This window comes from Bacillus rossius, chromosome 6 (genome assembly GCF_032445375.1).
Source record: "Bacillus rossius redtenbacheri isolate Brsri chromosome 6, Brsri_v3, whole genome shotgun sequence".
Classification (NCBI taxonomy): domain Eukaryota; kingdom Metazoa; phylum Arthropoda; class Insecta; order Phasmatodea; family Bacillidae; genus Bacillus; species Bacillus rossius.
Window position 1 is genome coordinate 71,347,775 of NC_086334.1, and position 21,832 is coordinate 71,369,606.

The window sequence follows — 21,832 nt, forward strand, 5'->3', positions numbered from 1 at the left end:
ATGGTTATGTATAGTAAAAATTATTTTTGCAAATTTCTATTTTTTAATAACATACGTCCAAAGTCTTGCCTCTTGTTTGTTTAATGGTTACTCTACTATTATATCCTTTGAATTTTTTTGGCCTGACCCCTGGGCAGTGGTGTGGGGAATTTATATTGTTTAATGCCTGGTTTTAATATTTATTTTTTCCCTTCGCGCCCAGAGTGAGTCGGGGACGCAACCCCTCTTCCAATTAAGGAGGAAGAAGGGTTACAAAAGAAATTTTGAAGTTTCAGTGATTTTCCAGCAGAAATAATGTTGTGTAACTAACAAACAAATTGTATCAAAACAATTAACAGTAAATGGCTGTCGCGGGGCCCCTTAAATTAGTTTCATTTTACCAGAAATGTACTATACAAACCTGGCTTTCGTCGCACGCAGTTTGGAGAAGGGGAGGAAGAATGTTGACAGTTTCACATGCCAAAGGACGTTGACGGAGAAGGGGGAGAGAGACACGATGATTTGTATGCCTGGTTGGGATGAACCTTGAAGAATGATCTAGGGAACAAGGGAAGGAGAGGTAAGCCGTATGACGTCATGCATACGCCGCCTGTGCTGCCGCCAGCCTGTCTAGACGATATTCCCGCGCTCCCACTTACATTGCACAAGCTACTGCTGCCGTATTGTTAGGCAGAATGTCCGATTTTTTTTTCTCTTCTTATACGAACATTAGTATGATTATTATAAATCCACACTAAATATATGCTGCGTGTTAAATAATGGCTTTTTATAAGCTTTTATTGTCAGGTTTACCATTTTTTCCTCAATTATTTTTGTTTTGGTGCCAAAATGTCAGATTTTTTGACGGTTCCTGAGAATGTACGGTACTTTTTAAGAGAAAATGTTTAACAAGAACATTAAAATGTTGATTACATGTGATTCTAAACAACACAATAGGCCCAACTGCTATTTTTTATGTCACAATCGTGAAATATATTGTGTAAGTACCATGAATAGCTTAAAAAAAACATATTTTTTTTAAAAGACGAAATAACAAAGAAATGTGTGGTTTTAAATGACAAAATCAGGTTCAAAATAAAACCATATAATCTTGGCTCTAATAATAATCTAACAAGGAATATAGAAAGATATGAGTTTTATCTCATGTGATAATGCCTAAAGGCTTAATAGGACATTACCTTATTACCTACAAGATATTAGCAGGAGTATGCTCTGAAACACTTCAACACTACTGAAGTGCTAATTAATTGAATCATACCATGGCTGGAATAATATCCACGAACCTCGTCACATGAAAATGGTATCTCAGTATATACAATAAAATAAATATAGGTGTATATAAAATCAATATCTACCTAAAAAATAACTAAGAACTGATTTTTTTCACTGACCCCATTTATTTGATGTACAAATAATGGATTTATGTAAAAAAATTATCAAAAATGCAATTGTAAGTTTTATTTAATAAGTGTTATTACAGGGTCTCTTTAAATTCCACTGAATTGTGACATTATAATCTGATGATATTTAAGAAAATATTATACATATTTATTGTTTAAAGCTAAAATATATTAATTTACTATAGGTCATAAAATTGATCCTATCATTTTAAAAATTAATCTTTAACATGTTTACAGCGGCGAGACCCGAATATTGTAAAATACTCCAACCACTTGTTTACTGACGTGTCACTTAATAAATTGAAGTCACTCTATGTTTTATTTTGAAGCCTGCGACCCTCCCTACATAAACTTGACCTGCCAGCTGTCATAATGAAAAAAGACCCTATAGCAGTTTTAATTGGTGTATTAAAATATATACTTAAGAAATAGTTATTTCTCTATTCAACTCTCTATTAAAAGTTAGTAGTTTAAATTTCTAACATTTGAGGGAATGGCGTACCTGATAAAAATCTACATACATTATTGAGCTAAAATCATACATAAGGTCAAGAGAATGTAGAAGGTTTTGAAGACTAGTTTACTATAACAAATAACGCCAAATTATAAAGTTATAATTAACCAAACAATAACGTAAATTACCTGCTCTTCCGATGGTTCCTTTGTTGACACTATTTGTTGTGCATGCCAATTGGGTATTTGTTGGGAAGGAATTGCATTCGGTCGCAACTTCTTCCTTACTGGCAAGCCCAAAAGCTCGTTCCTTAAGTCTCGCTCATAGTCTTCTGAAAGAAAGTGGACTGAACACACGCGAGCATTGCTAATATTAAATTTATCTTCCCGCTTGCATCGTGATACCCACACCTTTTGAAGTTCGAAATTTGTAGGAAAACGATGGTAAATAATGTCTGAAGTCTTGCGTCCATAGTTACTGCAGCTTGCTATTGCACAGTTGTGATTGCTTTTACTCATTGTTGAACAGGATAACTAAAAATAAAATTATTTCTAGGAAATACTGTGAAAAGTTCAGGAAACATTTCCCGACACTCACACAAATTTTGTTTACGAAACGTCAAACATGTTCGAAAACGATGCAAAATATTCACGGATAAATAGCTACACAAGCATACGAAAAGGATGAAAGATATTAAATAGAATATCGTTAAGTGTTTTAGAAAATAGTACGGAAAACTATTCACAACACAATAACGTCCATGTCACTGAACAAAAGTCATAACGAACTAACAACTGCTATATTGCTGATTGTTGATCGCTAAAGCGGCGAGTCTCGTGTCCCCCAAGTGACGTCACGGCGTGCGGCGGAGGAGGGGAAATAAAAGCGCGCGAGCCCGGAATGGCCTACCTCCTATTTTACTTACCTTGCGTTATGCGTATAGTTACAAATCACGTTCTTGTTACGGGTTTCTTTTTTTACGTTGAATAAAATGGTTTTATTGCATTACTCATTAATTATTTGGCGTGCTCTCGCAAAGTCTACTTTTTATTTTTTAAATAAATGTACTTTCCATTAATAGGTTTTGTTTTTATGTATTACTATACATGTGTTTTTTTTTCTTGCATAATAGTAGCACCCACGGTCTCACCCCTAATTTTCAAACTTGATGTTAGAATAAAATGTGCGATGCTTAAGTGATAAAAACGGTAAATTTGTTATTTTTTTTTGTACAACTTCCTAATGCTGTGATATTTTTATTAATATTTTTATCCTTGAAAGTCAAACATGCTAAATATGGTAAACTGTAATACTTTTTATGGTCTTCCCTTTATTTTCACTTTCCCGCTTTTTTAATTTTTTTTTTTTTTTCAATTTTCTTTTTATATTCTCAAATTCGATTCGAAAAAAATTCGAAACTCGTGAATTTTTTTGAAATTCGATTCGAATTCGATTCGAAAGGAAAAATCACAATTTGCAGATGTCTAGCGCACACGTAGTCGAATATCATTATATCTTGCCAATTACATGCAACGCGCACTCTCTGTTGAGTGCCGAGTTAACTACATTTGATGGCCCACACTCTTTCATGGTAAGTGTGTACTACGATGATACAGTAGAGCACCCCTCAACCGGAATCATTGGGGGGAGGTCTATTCCGGTTATGGGAAAATTCCGGGTAAGGCGAGTTGCGGTAGGGCCGGCCTCCGGGCCGGTTGAATGACCTTCATTCAAGTAAGCTGGCAAGCGGGTGTTTCTTATCTCTGTGGGTGGGTGCGTGCGTGAACGAAGAGGATGATGATGAGGGTTCGGGGGAGGTAGTAGGACTACAGCTGCAGTGTTGTGTTACTTATGTGCTGACGTGCTAGTGATTCACACTTCCTGAAGAGTGTATAGTCACTGCCACACACAGTTTACATTTCACATACACAAGAATAACACTTCAAGCATCTCGTTTAAAAACACAGATAGAGAAATACAGGTAAATGTAGACTGTTTAACCATATATTAACGTATAAATATGTGCATAATACATATTTGTACACTAAATTATTGTCTACAAACTGAAAGCATCACACGTTGGAAGTAAATGTTACTGGCTATCACGTGTGTCAGCGTGTATAGTGGGACTCGGTGTACATTCTCGGGCCGGCCGGAATTTTCCGTTTACTTGACATAATAAAACTACTTATAGCATAAACATCTTTATAGTAATTCACGTCCGACGCGAAAACCAGCGGTGTATTTACGCAATGTGCGGGAAAGACTGGCTATAATTAGCTCTCTGACAGACGTGCGCGCGCCTACAAGACATGTTCAGTCAGGCAAAAGCAAAAAAACCTCGTTCCAGTGCGGAAATGTTTTGGAGATGTTTTGTAATATTTTAATTTTTTTGGAAAATTAGTTCCGGATATCGGGAGTTCCGTTTGTGGGAATTACGGTTGAGGGGTGCTCTACTGTAGTTATGCGTTAGTTCAGGCTCGCATTCGAGTCACAGGTTTCGTTTTTCTATTTAAAGTTGAAGAAAGGTTTTTGTTGCATGACTTATTAAGTTAAATTGTTTGGCGTGATCTTGTATTAATCCTCTTTTTAAATAAACTTACTTTCCACGAATGGATTTTGTTTTCATAAATAACTTTACCTCACAAAAAAATTTTTTTTTCGCATAAAAGTATAACCCCTACTTTTCAAACTTGATTTTAGTATAAAATATGTGACATTTATGCGATAAAACACTGTGTTTTCAATTTTAAATGCAAAAATACAAATCAAGAATATTCATATCTAAATTCTGTTATAAAAAAAACTTCTGCACAGATAGATTACTAAACCGTGCCACAAATACTGAAGATGACTGATAAAGTAATGGCAAGATCGACAAGGAAAATTGATTATCTTGTAAATCCTCGTGAGTTCAAGGAACTATAAAATGAAATACATTGCATCTTAAGTTTGTGAAGTTTGGCTCGCTTCATTAAGAAAAATTACACTGCATATAATGTGCTGGTGGAACTGTCAGTTTCGTAGCACTCCCACGGGGTGGGAATGTGTGGTGGCTCTACACTACGCAGGTGGTCAGCTGTGCTGGCCCTGGGCGGGTGGGAGTCAGTGAAGAGGGTGGACAGGCAGTGCAGTAACCTGACCCGTCACCAGCTACAGGCCGTGCCGCAGTCCTCTAGTCTCGAGTTTGGTACACAGCTCGGGGGAGGGAAACGGGGAGCAAAGATGATGTATCTAAGAAATTTTTTTTGTTGTAGTATGTGTGCATTAAGGTGGTTGATGCATTAGTCTAAAATATTTAAAATTTGTATTTCTTTTTTTTTTCCTGCAGCTAAATCACTTTGCCTACAGCATACTGGAAAAGAGAGCCAGAAATTTGGTAAGTTTAATTTGTTGTACCGTCAGTGTTAATGGTTAATTACATTCATTGCATAGAGATAGACCTGTGGAAATAATGTTATAGTGTAGGGATATATAGCTAGTTTAGAAGGCCAGGTTGCACAGTGAAAGTATAAAGTTGAGGTTACACACATGTTGTCTCTTCAGCCTCGCTTATTGTCCGCAGTTTGTGTGAATTGTGGTTTCCACATTCAGATGTTCTGATGTGGCGATGAAGCATACACTTCTATCTAGGGATGGGCCAGTCAGATACTTAAATCCTCAAATATCATCAAATTCTTAGTATTTGAAGGATCTGATGTTTGCGGAAAGAGACCAAAGAAAAATATTAGAGGAAATAATATAAAGTAGATTAAAAAATTCAACACTGATAACCTCTGAATTATACTAGGTAAACTTTTTTCCTTCATACCTATCCTTTTAACATTCCCCAAATATTGTAATTTAACATGTAATTATATAAATAAAATTGCAATATGTATTGGTTCTGGAAACTTAGTTTATGAAACAAATATTTAAAAGGTTTAATGTTTCAAAACCATAGTTAAAGTTTTTTATTTCGTGTACATTATTTTATTTTCGACCCTTACACCTACACTCGCGTGCAACTAAATTGACTCACCCCTCTAGTGTGCACAAAATGGTGTATTTTTTAAAAATAGCTTAACTGTTTTTCACACAACACTTCCTTTTTGAAAGCCTAATGTTTTTACTGTACAATGATTATCATGAACTTTTCTTCAGTATTTTTTATTTATAATGCATTTTTTTTTTAAATGCATGCAAAATAATTTGGAGATATTTAAAATTAAATTACAATATAATATACTAGAAAAACAAACAAAACTTTATTGATTAATATTTTATATTAGCTCCCCTTGCCTTGTCTCGGCTCATGTTGCATATTGGTGCCTGTGACATGGTGATTTTGCAGTGAAGTTGAGACTGTAAAGCGATTGTCCTTCTCATACCCCAGTCAACGAAGACAAAATAGGGAAAATAATTCATGTAATCGCAAATTTTTGTACAGTGGTAGGGAGGAGACCCATGAACAACATACTAAAAATCCTGACCGGTGGGTTTTGAGTGGGGGGGGTGGGGGAGCATTTAACTGTCACTTGTTAGCGTTTTTCTGGAATAAATCGAAAACCGTGGCCTCTAGCGAAAACACATTTATATACAAAATGAAAGTACATAAAATTTACTACATAAAAGGTCTAATTAATTTTTCTATAGGATGTACATATAGTTTGCGATTTGAAAGGAATATAAAATCTCAATTATTTAAAAAAAAGTTTGAATGGTAAAAAATTAATTTTTTATGTAAAAATAAATTTAGAACTAATAGAAAGAACGGCATAGGCACTTATTTAAAAAACAAATATTATCTTAAATGTGTATACCTACATTTCAAACACACACATATGAATCATCATCGTCTTGTAGATCGAGTAATGGTGCACACCATTCGTACATGTACCATGGCATGCGTCGCACACCATGGTGCATGGAATGCCGGCTTTTCTGCATCCACATCGTCCCCCAGACCCAGTAGAACATCGGCAAAAGATGCTTTTCAATATCGCTTCAGGTGCTACTTTTTCTTGGGTTGTTACTGGGGTGAGCAATCCATCCTCTCCTCGGTTCCAGTAATCTGCCGTAATGCATTGTTTGTCCGATGATCAAAGGTCTGAAGTTCCATAACTCCTAGGTGGCCTACTTCTGTGGCAGAGGGAGCCGAGCCTCTGGACCTCTTCAGTTGGTGAAAGAGCTGAGGCAGGTGTGATGCATTTGATGCCTCCAATGCTATGAAAAGTATTCCAGCCATCCATTGTGTAGACATTGAAATCTGCATTGTCAAAAATATATTGACAGAATGCTAACTTGGAACAGGCTCTTCGATGTGGTAGACAGTTGATAGCTCCAGCTGCTGAGCTTTATGATAATTTCCACTGTATCCTAAACCAGCAAGTAAATTGACCAAATTTTTTGATCCAAACTTTCTGTGAATGAACAGAGCTACAGCATGTAGAATAGGAGATATGAAAGATCGAATGTGAATGGCAGCAATGAGGGCATGGGATATAGCTGTCAGCTTCTTTTCAATTTTCTGTTTTCCTCTTTTTTTTTTGCTGAAATGAAATTCATGAAGACACGGAGTATAGGGGGTACCATTTCCTCAGCCCCTCTGCAGAATATGTCACAGGGTGGAAAAACAGAATTGTCATATGCCAGTGATTCAATATCTTCCTCGAAGAATACCACATATCATTCAAAATTTTTTCTCCTGCTCTACGAAAGAAAACAACTATTTTTCGGGTGTGAATTGTGCTGAAAACAATGCAGTTCCCATATTTTTCTCTCATTCTTTCCTTGATTGTTTTTATATGAGGTGTGGTTCCAGAAACTTTCTCCAACAGCTCGTCCAAGGAGAACTGGCAGTCATTTCCTTCTATGTAACTGAATATCTCCTCCATTGATTCAGAAATTTCTTCATCTTCAGGGCGTCCTCTTTTTCTAGATGTAGGTGGTGAGGCTATAAAAAACTTTTTATAGCAATCCTCATGATATATAGTATCTGCAGCATGTAGATTCCCTACTGAACTGATACGTCTTAGGATGGTGTCTCCCCATTCATCCCTTCTTTCCTGTGCTCGAACTGTAATTGTGTTGTCGTAACTGATGGATTGAACATTGTAAACCTTTTGCCGTAGATTTTGTGTGTTTTTATTCTGTTTCTTATGAAATTCATAGTCAATAGCTTCCCTACAAAACAGTTAATTTTAAAATTAAATTTCACTTCAGTTGAACGCAAACGGGGGGCACCATGCGAAATTGAAAGCTGTTGCTCTGAAAGAGCTTTACTCATAAATCTTTTAATTGAGTCAGCTCTAGTGTACTCTTTTCTGCAAAATTGATGAACACCATGTTTCTTGTTCCTGAAACCTTCAGCTTTTCCATCTTTTTTTAGATCACTTGCATTTACCAATCCCTTTTTCACCAATTTTACAATGGTCATTGATGACATCACACTCACAAATTAAACACTTGTCACCCATTGTTTGTTGGTTTACTGCAAATAAGCACTCACGTAATAGTCTTAAAATAACCCAACTATATGATTATGAGCATGGTAAAGTTATTTTTTCCACTCATGTGCACGAATTAGCTGAGGCCGGGGAGGAACTGGCAGTTTGAGAGTCCATCTTTGCATCCTCCAGGTACGCGCCAAACCCCGACGGGACAACGCAACACTTTGGCCCGACCCCGGAAAATAACTGTCAACAGGACGTGAAATGTGTTGTGATGGTAGGGACGGAAAAATGAAAGGAGGTAGACGCGCAAAGGAGGGTGGTGCATGACCTCATTCCAACCCCCTTCCTGCCCCAAGCATCCTTCCTCGTACACACCCTCAAGACCCCTCTCCATATAACACAAAAAAAATGTATCCACTACTTCACTTAGATGTTGTACATAAATTTAATATTCAGTCTGAACCCAATAAATTTAACATTAAAAATTAATTTCGTATAATTCAAACACATTTGTTTAATAATTCGGATTTTATATTCCTTGCAGCTCGAAAACTATACATCCTAGAGAAAAATTAATTTTAACTTTTTTGTAGTAAATTTTATGTACTTTAATTTTGTATACAAACATGTTTTCGCTAGAGGCGACGGTTTTGGATTTATTAATGAAAAACGTAAACCAATGACAGTTAAATGCTCCCCCACCCCCCCGCTCGCAACCCACGGGTCAGGATTTTTAGTATGTTGTTCATGGATCTTTCCCCTACCACTGTACAAAAATTTGCGACTGCACAAATTATTTCCCCCATTTGAGATTTTTTGGCCTTCGTTGACTGGGCTATCAGATGTGCACCGGTGCTGGCTGGTATGTTGTCTCCTAGTGAAGGTACCAGTTTCCTGAAACGTCCTGAATACTCTTAAGAAAGCAGAGTGGCTTAAGGTCAGCTGATGGGTGACTTCTTGTTGACTGCAGCCTGCTTGCTACAAAGCAACAACTTGTGAGGTTTCTTCTGGCGTAGTATCCATGGTTTTGCGAAATCAGTGGATGAAACTTGCAGAGATGTGTGCAGGTCAATGTCTGATGAGCGACTGATGAGAAATATTGGTCTTTGGGATTATTTCGACACACAACTCGTGGTAACCAACAAAGTGCATTTTGCTATGCTTATGTTCAGATCACATTAATTAAAAAAATATTGTATAGTTTTTAATGATAACGGAGTCCTTTTAAAGCAAAATATTAGGCTGTCAAAAAGAAAATGGTTTGTAAAGATTGGAAAAACCATTAAAAAAAAGAGTACTTTTTTTTGTGTACACTGGAGGGGTGAGTAGATTCAGTTGCACGCGAGTGTAGATTCAGATTCAAGGGGTATATTTGAGGTACTGTTTGGAATTCGAATTTGGGATTGGGATTTGACCCCTCACTACTTCTAACTACTGATTGTATGCCTTTGAGTAGGGCAGGCAACCATTCTCCATGCAGCAGATGGTGATAACCATGGTGCCCAGTAGATCAGAAACTAAGTCTAGCTGTGAGTCTTGTTTTGTTGCTTGTGACGTCGTCCAGGCCTGCGGCCCCATTGAGCCCGATATGCCACCGCCCCAAACACCACCATCTCCGTTCAAACCTCCCGCTTGTGCGTGCGTGCGTGTGTTGGTAGCCCAGCAAGAGGGCACTTAGTTGCAGTGCGCCGCACCCCTATACGTATTAATAAGTATTGTAATCCTTTTCTTTTTGCCCCAAAATAGTTTCACGACGGCTATGTATGTGAGTGTCTTTTGTTTAATTAAATTATGAGGTTTTGCAATTAAATACGTGCAAGCACGGACAAGGACGCTCCCTAGCGGGCGGCGGAGGAACTAGCACGTAACTTGATTTAAACTGTTTTCTATCATATAAGTAATTATTACAGACGGTCTGGGTATGGATGTGATGTACTAATTTTCGTAAAGAGTTTATGTTATTTTCAATAATAACCCGGGGCACGCAATAGCTAAGTTGTTAACGGTAATTGTGTTCGGCGCGAAGGGCGCCATGTTGCCTTCCGCAAGCCCGGGTCTCAGCCCAGTCTCCTTCTACAGCCGGCCAAGAGCGGACGTCTCTGCAGACACCCCGAGGACATCACCGTTGTTTCACCGAGAAGTAGTTCTGTTAAGTAATTTATTCAAATTGTTTTCTTTATATCATCGGGGCCTCTCTCTGTCGGAGAGACTGTTTAATTAATAATTATTTACTCTCCGAAGTTTTTAGTCATCCGTGTAAGGAGTAACGACTTGAGGCGACCACGTGCGGGGTTCGGCTCCTCACCTAATTCGATTCGTGCTTCAGGCGTTTTATAACAGTATCAAGGAAAGATTGTGTAAGGGCGTGTAACATGAGTAAATAAAAACCAACTTAATTGAGTCACGTGTCTTTGTGTTCGGGGGGGCCACGTGGGTCCTTAACCAGTCAGCGGCGTGTGGGACGCCCTAAGAGCCCACTGCGGTTAATTAGTAGCGTGCCCGACGCTGAGAGCGGGCTTGGTTAGGAACAGGTGTTGCATTTAAAATTAGGAGGGCTAATATCTCGCCGCACACGGGCCACGTAACGCCCTGAGTTAGAGTTTCAAGCCGGGTCCACGTGCCCACTCACGTGGTGGCGCCCATTATTTTCCACCAGTATTCAAACCTTAACACCGGTATGCCCTCACTTGCACAAGCGTTTTCTCAAACATGAATGTGTGTGGTGATATGTAAGTGATAGCTTCCCTAACTCATGGGCACGCTCCTCCTCTTAACTTGATCCTCACATTCTGCTTACTGTTACAGTTCCTCTCATCGTACCTCAGTCACTTCCTAATGACATCCGTGATCACCTCCCTTCTCAACCAAACAGTCAACTCCAGGGGGTCACTTACCTCACCTTCCTGCGTCATTGCTGGCGAGGGAGGTGGTGTGATAGATCTTTCAGCTCCCACGATGGGCTCAGTCCTGGGGGAGGTTGTAGTGATCATTCCAGTGCTTCTGTGCCACGCCTCGCTGTTAAACCCTTTCACTGCTACAGACGAATATATTCGTACGTAAATTGTGTCCTGTGTGTGCTAAGGACGAATATATCCGTCCTATCTAAATAGCGTTGCCTGTGCGAAGGACGACTATATTCGTCTCGCTACTTTCGCTTTCACTGCTACAGACATATAAGTACGTCTATAAACCAACACTATCTAGTGGCAGTTTCTGTAACTTATGTAGTGTTTATCGATCTTCGTGGCCTGCATTCGAGGTTTGAGAGTATAGATACTGTAACTGTTTTCTTTCCCAACAGAGTGTGTACGTGTTACATCGCGTGTGTATGCTCGAGAGAACAGTAGTCGATTGTGTCGTGTTTGTACTTTACAACTCGGACAGTTATTTTTTTTTTGTTCACTCATAGATAGCGCTTATATTACTAGTTTTTTCGAGCTCGGGAAATATTTTCACACCTTATTGTGTATGTCTTGTTTGGTTGCAGAAATAACGAAACTCGCGCTGTTTTGAATTCTTTAGGAGTAAACTGAAGGCCTACTTGTTATTCATAGTTGTTTAATACCAGTTGATCAAGTTTTTGGTTCTTTGAAGAGGATCGTATTTTTAGTGGTTCTGTATAAACAGTATGTGAAATTTTGATTGAGTTCTTTGTAGTATTTACCCATGGCACAAAAAAAATACACAAATGAGGAACTGCTAGCAATGCTTGCAGATAGTGATGGCGACGATGTGAGTAGCATTTCAAGCAGGGACGATGGCTGGGAATCTGATAAATCACAACCAGGACCTTCCACGTTGACGTCACGATCACCAGCGAAGCAAAGATTCCCTAGTTCACAGTCAGAAAATGAAACGAGCGATGAAGAGCAGGAATACGAACCAACAGCAAAACAAATAAAACCAGAAGAAATAGCTTGGACACAGGGTGAATTTGTGCCTCATATTCATTATTTTGAAGAAAAAAGTTCTGGTAATCAAACTTGTTTGACTGAAGCTGAAAACATTCGTGATTTTTTTTACCATTTTTTTTCAAAGTCAGTTATGGAGCATATTGCTACAGAAACTAATAGGTACTTTGATTTCATTGTTGAAAGCACCTCTCCATCTGAGCATTCCCGCCTCAGTAAATGGGCAAAGACCAACTGGGAGGAAATGTACACATTTTTAGCTGTCTGCATGCTTATGACAAGAACAAAAAAAATCAGCATAAACGAGTATTGGTCCCGAGATGCTCTTCTAAAAACACCAGCTTTCCCAGAAATCATGTGCCGAGACCGTTTTCTTTTATTGTTGAGAATGTTGCATTTTTCTGACAACAAAGTTCCTGCGAATGGTGATAGGCTATGTAAAATTCGCACACTTGTTGGCAGTCTCAGGGAGACCTTCAGATCTGCAATGAATCCATTTGCCAACTTGTGTATTGATGAGAGTCTCCTGCTCTTCAAGGGAAGATTATCTTTCAAGCAATACATTCCCTCAAAAAGAAGTTGTTTTGGTATAAAAATATTTGTATTGTGTGATTGTGACACTGGTTTTGTGCTAGATTTTATAATCTACACTGGTGCTGTGTCTGACATTGAAGAGGCAGGATTGAACCTAGGAAAATCTGGCAATGTTGTGGTACTCAAGTCCTACCCTTTTTGAATGGCTACATAGGAATGGTACAAATGCATGTGGCACAGTCAGTAAAACAAGGAAGCAAATGCCCAAAATGGACGAAAAGCTGAAGAAAGGAGAAGCTACTTTCAGGTCGTCTGAACAATTATTAGCGCTAAAGTGGTGTGATCGACGAGAGGTTCACATGTTGACAACATGCCATAGTGCCGATATGATGGAGATTTCGCGCAAAAATGGAGAAAAGGTAATGAAACCAAAGTGCATCGTGGACTACAACGAAAACATGGGAGCAGTTGATAGTTCTGACATGATCATCACCTGTATCGAGAGTGTACGAAAATCTGTAAAATGGTACAAGAAGGTTTTCTTTCACCTCCTAGACATTGCAGTACTGAATTCTTATATTCTGTACAAAACAGTGACTGGAAAAAATGTAACAATAGCCCAATTTCAGCTTGCTCTCATAAGAGAAATTCTCGAAAAACATTCAAAAGAGAGAAAAACTGTTCAAAGTGGCAGGCGATCAAACAAAGAACCTCCAACCAGACTTGTCGGAAGACATTTCCCATCAGTATTAGAGATGACGTCTAAGAAAAATCCAACAAGGAAATGTATAGTATGCACAAAGAACAAGAAACGTAAGGAAACTCGCTACTGCTGCAAGACCTGTGATACTTCACTATGTATTGTGCCTTGCTTTGAGATATACCACACAAAAGCAAACTTTTGAAGATTTGTGGTTTATTTTATGTACATATACCTCAATATAAAAGATAACATACGAACACAAAAAGTTATTAAAATAAAAAAATAAAAATTTTTAAAAATTATAAATTTAAAAATTAAAAAAAAAACTTTAATTGAAAATAATAAAATTCCAAAAATAAAAAATGTTAACTTCGCCAGTGCGATCAAACAGAAGGATCTGAATTTTATGATTTCAAAAAAAATTAGTTCAGCACAGAGGGTGCAACACCTACAAACACAGCTTAGCAACAACATAGTGAGCTCCTACCCTCGTCAATAGCAGTGAAAGGGTTAATTTCAAGTCGACGAGGCACTAACCCAAATTGTGTTTGTTTATTATCGCACTCTATCTTGTAACAACCCGGTTACAGCCTTTCCCATGCAATCCAGTAATAATAATTTGTTTTACATTTTTTGGTCATATTTCAGTTTAGTTTTTCAAGCGATGTAAATTTTTTTCTTTTTAGACATTATTGTGAATGAAATTCTCTGGGTTTATTGTTTTAATTTTTAAAAAGCATAAGTTTATTTTTTGAAGTATTTTTTTGCGGTCTTCTTTGTGTGGGAAGGCATGCTGACATAATTCTCCTTCGTTTTTTCCATGACCGAGGCTTTGTTTCACACGCTAGGCGTGTGAGTCACGGCCACGGGAGTGTGAGAAAGAGACAAAATCGCTGTGTCGTGGGAACAGAAGTAAGCATTTCGTAGAAGCCTCTGTTGCCATGCGCCGTGATTGGCTGAGAATTACATCAGCGAGCCCAAGACACTGCCCGCACAAAGGAAAGGAAGACTGTAAAGTTAGTCATTGTCCGAGCACCGGACCGGATGGTCTTGTTCGGGCGGCGGGCTGAGCAGGCAGTGGTCGGGCGATGGCTCCGGGTTTTGTCTTTTTTTATGTACATTTAATTTTTATTTACTCTGTTGTACGTAATATAGTGTGGTTTTTACATGAATTAAAAAAAAAACAGGTAATACATTGAACATTGAGTAAGAATTTCTTCGTGACCTGCTACTAACCTGTATGTTCCACTCATCACCTAATTTTGAGCTAGCCGGAGGTGGTGAGTGGTGACAATCTACCTCCATAGCCAAACTGATGCATTTTCTCTGCCTCTTTTGTCTAACTTACTCAGGTGCATTACCTACATGCCTTAAACAATACAATTGGCTAATCTTGTGAACCCACTTCATGTCTTAAGTGCCTATAACTGTTTTTTTTTTTTATGGTATCACAATGAAATAAGCAATTAATTCTACATGTATAACAGAGCCTACAATTCTTGCATGTGGATATTACATGAATTTTGTATACATGCAATTTAGTTTTAAGGGTATGGTATAAAAAATGTTAATGTAATGTTTGGTCCTTATGTTTATTTAATGTGCTTACATTACCTACCTATCAAAATTAAGGGGAAAATCAATTTTTTTAAAAATTTGTTTAGTGTTTTGCCAGAGTTTGCCACCATATTATACCATATTACATAAATGTTAATAGTTGAACCATCATAGCATGTGTATCATAAGTAAACAAAATGTATAATAATTTTGTGCACTATCTTTTGTTGAATATTTTAAAGGAATTGTTTTATTTTACTGTGGCATGCGATTGCATTGGCTCAATTGGCATAGGACAAAATAATTAATAACACATGATGTATCAGCTATGATAGGGATGTTAGGTATGCTGTAACTAATACCTGTTTAGTGTGCATTTACAAACATTTTCCTATAAAGCCTATTTTGTTCCTTTACTGCCTGTAAACCATTTTCCTTATGACACCCTGGATTGAATAGAATTAATTATAAATTGTATCATATAATGAAGGGTACACACAGCTAGTCTTATAGTCTTGACAAATATTTACAGCCAATATTGATAGTTTTATTTAATTATAAATTATATGTTTTAGATATACAGTCAACCCTCATTATTACAAACCTGAAGGGACCATAATTTTAGCACTTTGTAATAACGAGGGTTTGTATTAACCAAACTATTGGGATATCATGACAAAAAAAATTGATTGAACTTTAAATACCTATATTTACAACCATAAAAAAAATTATATACACTGTTGGTAGTATAAGCTGGCTTCACTACATGCATAACAATTTGTAAACACTGAAGAAAACAAACACAATGCAACACTTACAGAATAAGACATAATACAAATTTCAATAAACTTGCATTCATGACACATTTTCTATTCAAACATTTGGTTTAAAAAAAGCATCAATTCTGGTTTGCACTATTTTTTTCTTATAGGCATTGTTTACCACATTACAAAATTATCAAAGGCCAGTACTGATCAAGTATTGGTTGAGCAGTCTGTATCCAATCTTTAACTTTGGTCCTATCTACTGCTGCCGACTCCCCACACATAGTTTTGCCAAGATTGTTGTGATCCTTAAACCGTTGTAGCCAACCATTGCTGAACTTGAAGTCTGAAATTCCTAACCTCAATGCTAGGTAGTCTGCTTTCTTCATAGGTCCAGAATTAGGCAAGTTTGCTGCACGCATTTCTTCAAACCACTGCAACAAGGTAGCTTCCATTTCTTGATGTTTTGGGCCTCTCATTCTTTTTCTTGTTGATAATTTGCACGAACTCGCAAAAGCTGATTCAATCTTTTCACGATTTTTTAGTATTGTTGACTACGATTGCGGGATGTTAAATTCTCTCGCAATTTCAGTTTTCGTTCTCTCTCCATTGTCTACTTCTTCGATAATTTAACTTAACTTGCAATGTAAGGTCGTTGCGTTTACGTTTCGCAGTTATATTACAAAACAACTCACATCAAAATTGAGGTTAAGACACACGTGCGTGAACAATGGAAAATATCAGAACTTTTTTCCATAGATTGTTTAAACTTCTACGTATGTACATTTCCGACGACTAATAATAATAATATATATAGTACTTTCCTTTTCGTTTTCCATTTACAACATGGCATCTTTTCTAGTTTAGTTACTAACATCGCCACTAGAGTTGAACTTTTCATCTTGTTTTTCGACCATTTTGCGCTGTAAGATACATACATCTATCTTTGGAGACATGTTTGTCTACATGACGGTTATGAAGACGTGATATACTTTAGACTTCGACTGTGAAATTCCTATTAACTGTTTACTTATACACGTTAACAGCTACTTAAGGGATCAAAACAACTTCGTAATTCATATTAACCGCATTTCGTATTAAAAGTACTGAATAACATAGGAAAGCATTCCTTATTTTCTGGGACTGTGAAAGTACTTCGCATAAACGGGAATTTCGTACTAAGCGGATTCGTATTAATGAGGTTTGACTGTAAAAACAATCTGAAGAAGTTGTCAAATGTGGTGTGGTGTATATGTAGCAGTGTGACGTGCTTGAAACAGAGAGTTTGGGTCTTGACAAGATGCTCTTGTGAGAGCTGCAGAGAGCACGTGTGTTCTTGCAGAACCCCGCCGCGCTGCAAGACCACGATCAAGGCACGGACCAGTCCGGACAACACGAGCAGCATGAGGCGGCGGCCCAGCAGAGCGTGTGAAGCATTCTTGCTGCGTTCGTTTCATGACTCTTTGTAGATCAGAATGAAGTAAAGTTTTGCTAGTAATAATGTCTCACCTCTTCTTCCCTCAGTCCCAGTATAACAGGCCTCACACTCAAACTACAGCAATTATTTCTCTCCTTGATTTCTTTCCCTGTGAGCTTGGAAAGATAAACATGCTTTTTCCCCATGTTCAACAAAGTGAGTCAGCGTGGACCAGTTGTAGTTAAGACAGACAAACTTAAGCACTACTGCACATAACAATGGTGCTGAAACTAATACAAACATAATGTTCTTACTCTGGAGGGTAATTGTTTTGCTTTTGCTGCACAATCATAAGACATCACAGGATATGTTCTTTTAAATACAAATATCAAAAAAAGATTAAACCTCTGGTTATATTACAGTGTAAAGTAGTTATGTTCTTGCTATTTACATTTTCCAACAATTTATGCAGTTTTATAAGCTATGATGGTATATGGAAGGTGCAAATTATGTATGTTATAAAGTGTTAATGTTTAAAGAATATGGATAGCTAGTATTTTAATGAAAAGTAAAGTCATTTCAGCTTTTTCAGTGATTACATTTTGTGAAAGCATAATCAATTTTTATTTTTAATAAAGATAGGTAACATGTTTAAACCCTTAATATCCAAGGTGGAGTTTCCGAGACAGCAACATGTTGTGGCACTTGTTTTTTTTTGCTGACTCACATCTCATACAGCACTCCCAGCCTGTCTACCTTCCTTCCCGATCTTCTCCACTCACACCTGTGTCAGTTGTGTCGCAGCTGTCTGGTAGGCCTGTAACACTCTGTATAGTTTTAAGCAGTCTCCGAGACAGCACTTTGGGATAATTGAGGATTGTGACCGTGGAGTGCAGAGAAAAATTTGTGCTGATCCTGATTTTGAAGCCATTATGAGTCTGTGGCTACAGGAAGCTGATGAAGGATTCTGTAATGATGCTGATATCTGTCATTCTAATGTGGCAATTCACAGTGACCATTCTACACCAGGAAAAGTTGAAATCTTTTAAGGAGCAACGGTGGACATTCCACATCATACGATGAAATAAAAGCACTCAGATCTAAAATAGGTATAAAATGGCAGGCAACCTCTTAACATCTAGAACGTGAGCACATAAGCACAACTTTATACATAATGTGGCACTATTAAATATTATAAATTATCAGGAAAAAAATATCGGTGATGACAGGGAAAATTAGTGCAATCATTTAGAGTACAAAACAACCAGAATTTATTAAAAATTTCAAAGTTCAGTTCTTCAGAAATGATAGCAGCTTTATCTAGTGGTAATATATTGCTACTGTATATAGTGTACGAAGCTAACATCTGTACCCAATATGGATTGATAGCAGAATGCCAGGAGCCTGTTATAATCAAAATCTCAATGGCTGGTTCGACGTGAAAATTTTTGATGGTTGGTTTCAAACAACATAAGCACTTTATGTAAAAAAAAAAAAAAACTTTGCAAGGCTCTAAAATGATAAGTTGTAACAATTTAATGAGCCATATTTCTCCTGAAATTGTGAAAATTTGTTAAAGAAAGCTTGGATATCCAATTTATTGTTTTATCACCCATGTCAATCCATCTGTGTCAGCCACTAGATAGTGCCTTTTTTAGGCAGATGAAGGCAGCATGGCGTAAGTGTCTTGAAAACTGGAAGAGGAAAAACTACGGTTTGCTTCCTAAAAGTGAATTCCCAAAGATGCCCAAGAAAGCTATATAGATGATAGGAGCCTCTGTAGCAGAAAGTGTGCATGAAGGATTCAGAGTAGCTGATATTGTGCCTCGGGTTCCTGATTAAGTGCTGTTAAAGAAAGATTCAACACAATTGCAAAATGTAAAGTGACAATCAAGCATGGACTTGTGTGTTTGTCATACTTCTGCAGGATGTTTGATTTTGTGACCTAACAAAAAATATTTCCAGTGGAAAGAAATAGTAGTCGGAGCTGGTAAAAGTGTATGGTCATCAGATTTATTAAAATCTAATGATGCAGTCCTATCAAGTTCCAGCAGTCATCAGCAGTTAATCACCAGTTGCTTTGGACACTGATGTGTAAAGTTACATCCCCAATCTCCAAAACTTCATTCTTGTCAAATTTAACACGAAGGAAAGAGATTGATTTAATGAAAGGATTGTACATGAATTACAAGTTGTGCAGTCGTTTAGGCTTGACGTCGTACCTCCATGCCTCTGGGTTAAAGCCGGGATCACAGCTCTGTCCGCAGTGCGCCGTGGCTTTGGGAATGACGTCACTTCCGTCGGTCGCGAGACGCTCCATAAACTCGCCGCTATTATTGCTTTTGGTTCTGTTCTATAGTGTGTTATAATCTCTTTTATAGTTTTTTTTCTACCGTGTGCGTGAGTGTTGTTTTGTATCTGGTGTGTCCACGGGCCAAAACACGTGGACTAACACAACTAGCCTGCACCGCACTTTTCTCCAGCGCGCGAGACGTCCCTCGGCATCTACACGAGCCGGACGGTCCACCCCTGCCTCCCCGTAGGAAGCTGCTCTACGCGAGAGAACTGGTGCAGGGCAATACAAGAAAACGACCGAGAGACGTCCGCCACGTCTCCACGCATCCTATGGAGATGGGTACGCAACATTTGGCACCCAACGTGGGGCGAACTTCAAGTCCACAGGAGAGCGCGTGCAGTGCGGCAAAAGAGTGTACAGTGAGTGATCAGACAGTGTGAAAATCCACCTGGGACAATGGATGGATTCACTTATCCACCTAGACAGTGCTTCTGATCACATCAATGCGAGGATGCAACCATTCCTTTCCCACGTTTCCAACACCTATCAGTTTCATGGTTCAGCTGATAATGCATCGCCGTCTCCCGTCCCGCAACCGGATTATATTTCCTGTCGATTCACCTCCCCTCTCCCTTCAACGTGACAACACACCGCACCACACCGCATCTCCATTTCGCCGTTCTGCCATCGGTGATCTTCGTGGCGCGCCGGCGGTGTTCGGGCGGGCGCGGTGATAGCCTGCACGGGCAGGCTGCGCAGACGGAGCGGCCACGTGGCCCTGTGTTTGTAAACAATGCTCCCACACAGGTTGACAGTTACGTGCGCGACGTGTCAGCTACCGGAAGGTATGAACCTTGTGACAGGATAGTGGCAGTGTCGGAACACATGCACGTGCACACCACTGAGGTGCAGTGAGGTGAAGACAGAAACTGCTGAGGGTGTGTTGTTGTGGGACAGGGATACATCATCAGAGCAGATGCATAGGGTAGCCTTGAACACAGCGAGTGCCGTGTACCGGGAAAAAGGGAGATGTGGACAAGTGTAGAGGCTGCTCGGGCAACCGCGTCGGGTCGATGTTACCGAACCAGAATCCACCGTCGCCGAACCTAATTGACTGGAACACGCCTACTAACTCGACAGTGTCGCCAGTCGCGTACGCTGTGCGGGTTGCCACAGGGGCCAGGCGTATAGTGCTGCCGGAGTTTACACAACGGACGAGCGAACAGTTGCGTGGTTGAGCTCGTGAGTGGTAGACTCTATGAGGGCGATACGATATGCAGTGGCGGCAGTTCGCCACGCGTCTCACGCAGCGATTTGATGACCGCCAGGCAGTCTTGAGCTGCAAGGCCCGTTTCTACGGCGAGGTGCAGAGGGACACGGAATTGGTGGAGAGATACCTGGCGGGCAAGTTGCAGCTTTATAGTCGCATAGTCCCATAGTCCCAGGGGAAGTGCCGGAGCAAGCGTTGCCGGACGTGACTGCATTAGTGCGGGACCTCAGGCCGTATTGCAATGGGTCTGTTGAAGAATATGTGCGACAGGCCATAGCCACGGAGGGTAACTAGCAGCGCCTTCTGGGGCGACGGACAATTACGACCACTCCCGGACGAGAGCCCAGACACGAGTACAGAGTGCCCGCTCTCCCAGAGGGAAACACGCAGCCCGAACATCCACGGCAGATGGTAGCACGGGCAATCGAAGGCCCACCAAGTGGAAGATGATAGAGCACCGTACCAGAGTGGTGGAACACGGGGAATAGGCGGGATGGAGGCCGACCACCCCAGTGTCGCCTTGGATGCCTGCAGGACACGTTCCATTGGCATCAGGACTACCCAAGACGATCACAACTGGTGGGAAACGGGCAGCAGGTGGTGTAGAACCAACAGTTCTGCCCCTCACACCTAACCCCCTTCCCGAAGCCACGGACGAGACACGCATAACACTGGGACAGCTCACCACCCCAGACGACCGGCTGATGCAGGTACCTACCCGTCACTCTGCATGGGAGACAGATGGCCACTCTCATAGATACAGGTCCGAGCCACGTGTTTGTGGCCCAACACTTGGTACCGCCAGCGGACATCGCACCGAGATGCTACACACTGTGCCTGGCCACGAGCACCGGAGTCGGGACAGCCATCAGAGATGCCATCATAATGGTGAGAGTGAGGGAGCTGGTTACACAGACGGCAGTAGTTGTAGAAGAGGGACTCAGGGAGGACCTAGTGCATGTACAGCCTTGGTTGTGTGCCGTGTATTAGGGATTTAGGCACGTTTTATTTAAAATTTTGTAATCTTAAATATTTTTGGAAATATTTTTTTTTCTCTCATCTTATTTTCTTTACAGCCAGGCCCTCAGCCTC

The 21,832-nt window shown here is 39.5% G+C and overlaps 1 protein-coding gene across 8 annotated transcripts in view; it reads left to right on the plus strand.

Annotated features, from left to right (window-relative positions):
- Window positions 1–17,255, plus strand: part of LOC134533294 (large ribosomal subunit protein mL39) — a 191,545-nt gene extending 174,290 nt beyond the window's left edge. For 5 of the 8 annotated variants that reach the window (XM_063370765.1, XM_063370764.1, XM_063370763.1 and 2 more), the window contains 2 exons: window positions 5,186–5,233; window positions 17,100–17,255. In XM_063370765.1, coding sequence (XP_063226835.1) covers window positions 5,186–5,233; window positions 17,100–17,189 — 138 coding nt within the window. In that variant the 3' untranslated portion in view covers window positions 17,190–17,255. The remainder of the gene's footprint in view (window positions 1–5,185; window positions 5,234–17,099) is intronic. The other 3 variants (XM_063370766.1, XM_063370762.1, XR_010075293.1) reach the window with 2 other exon arrangements.
- The last annotated feature ends 4,577 nt before the right edge of the window (window positions 17,256–21,832 follow it).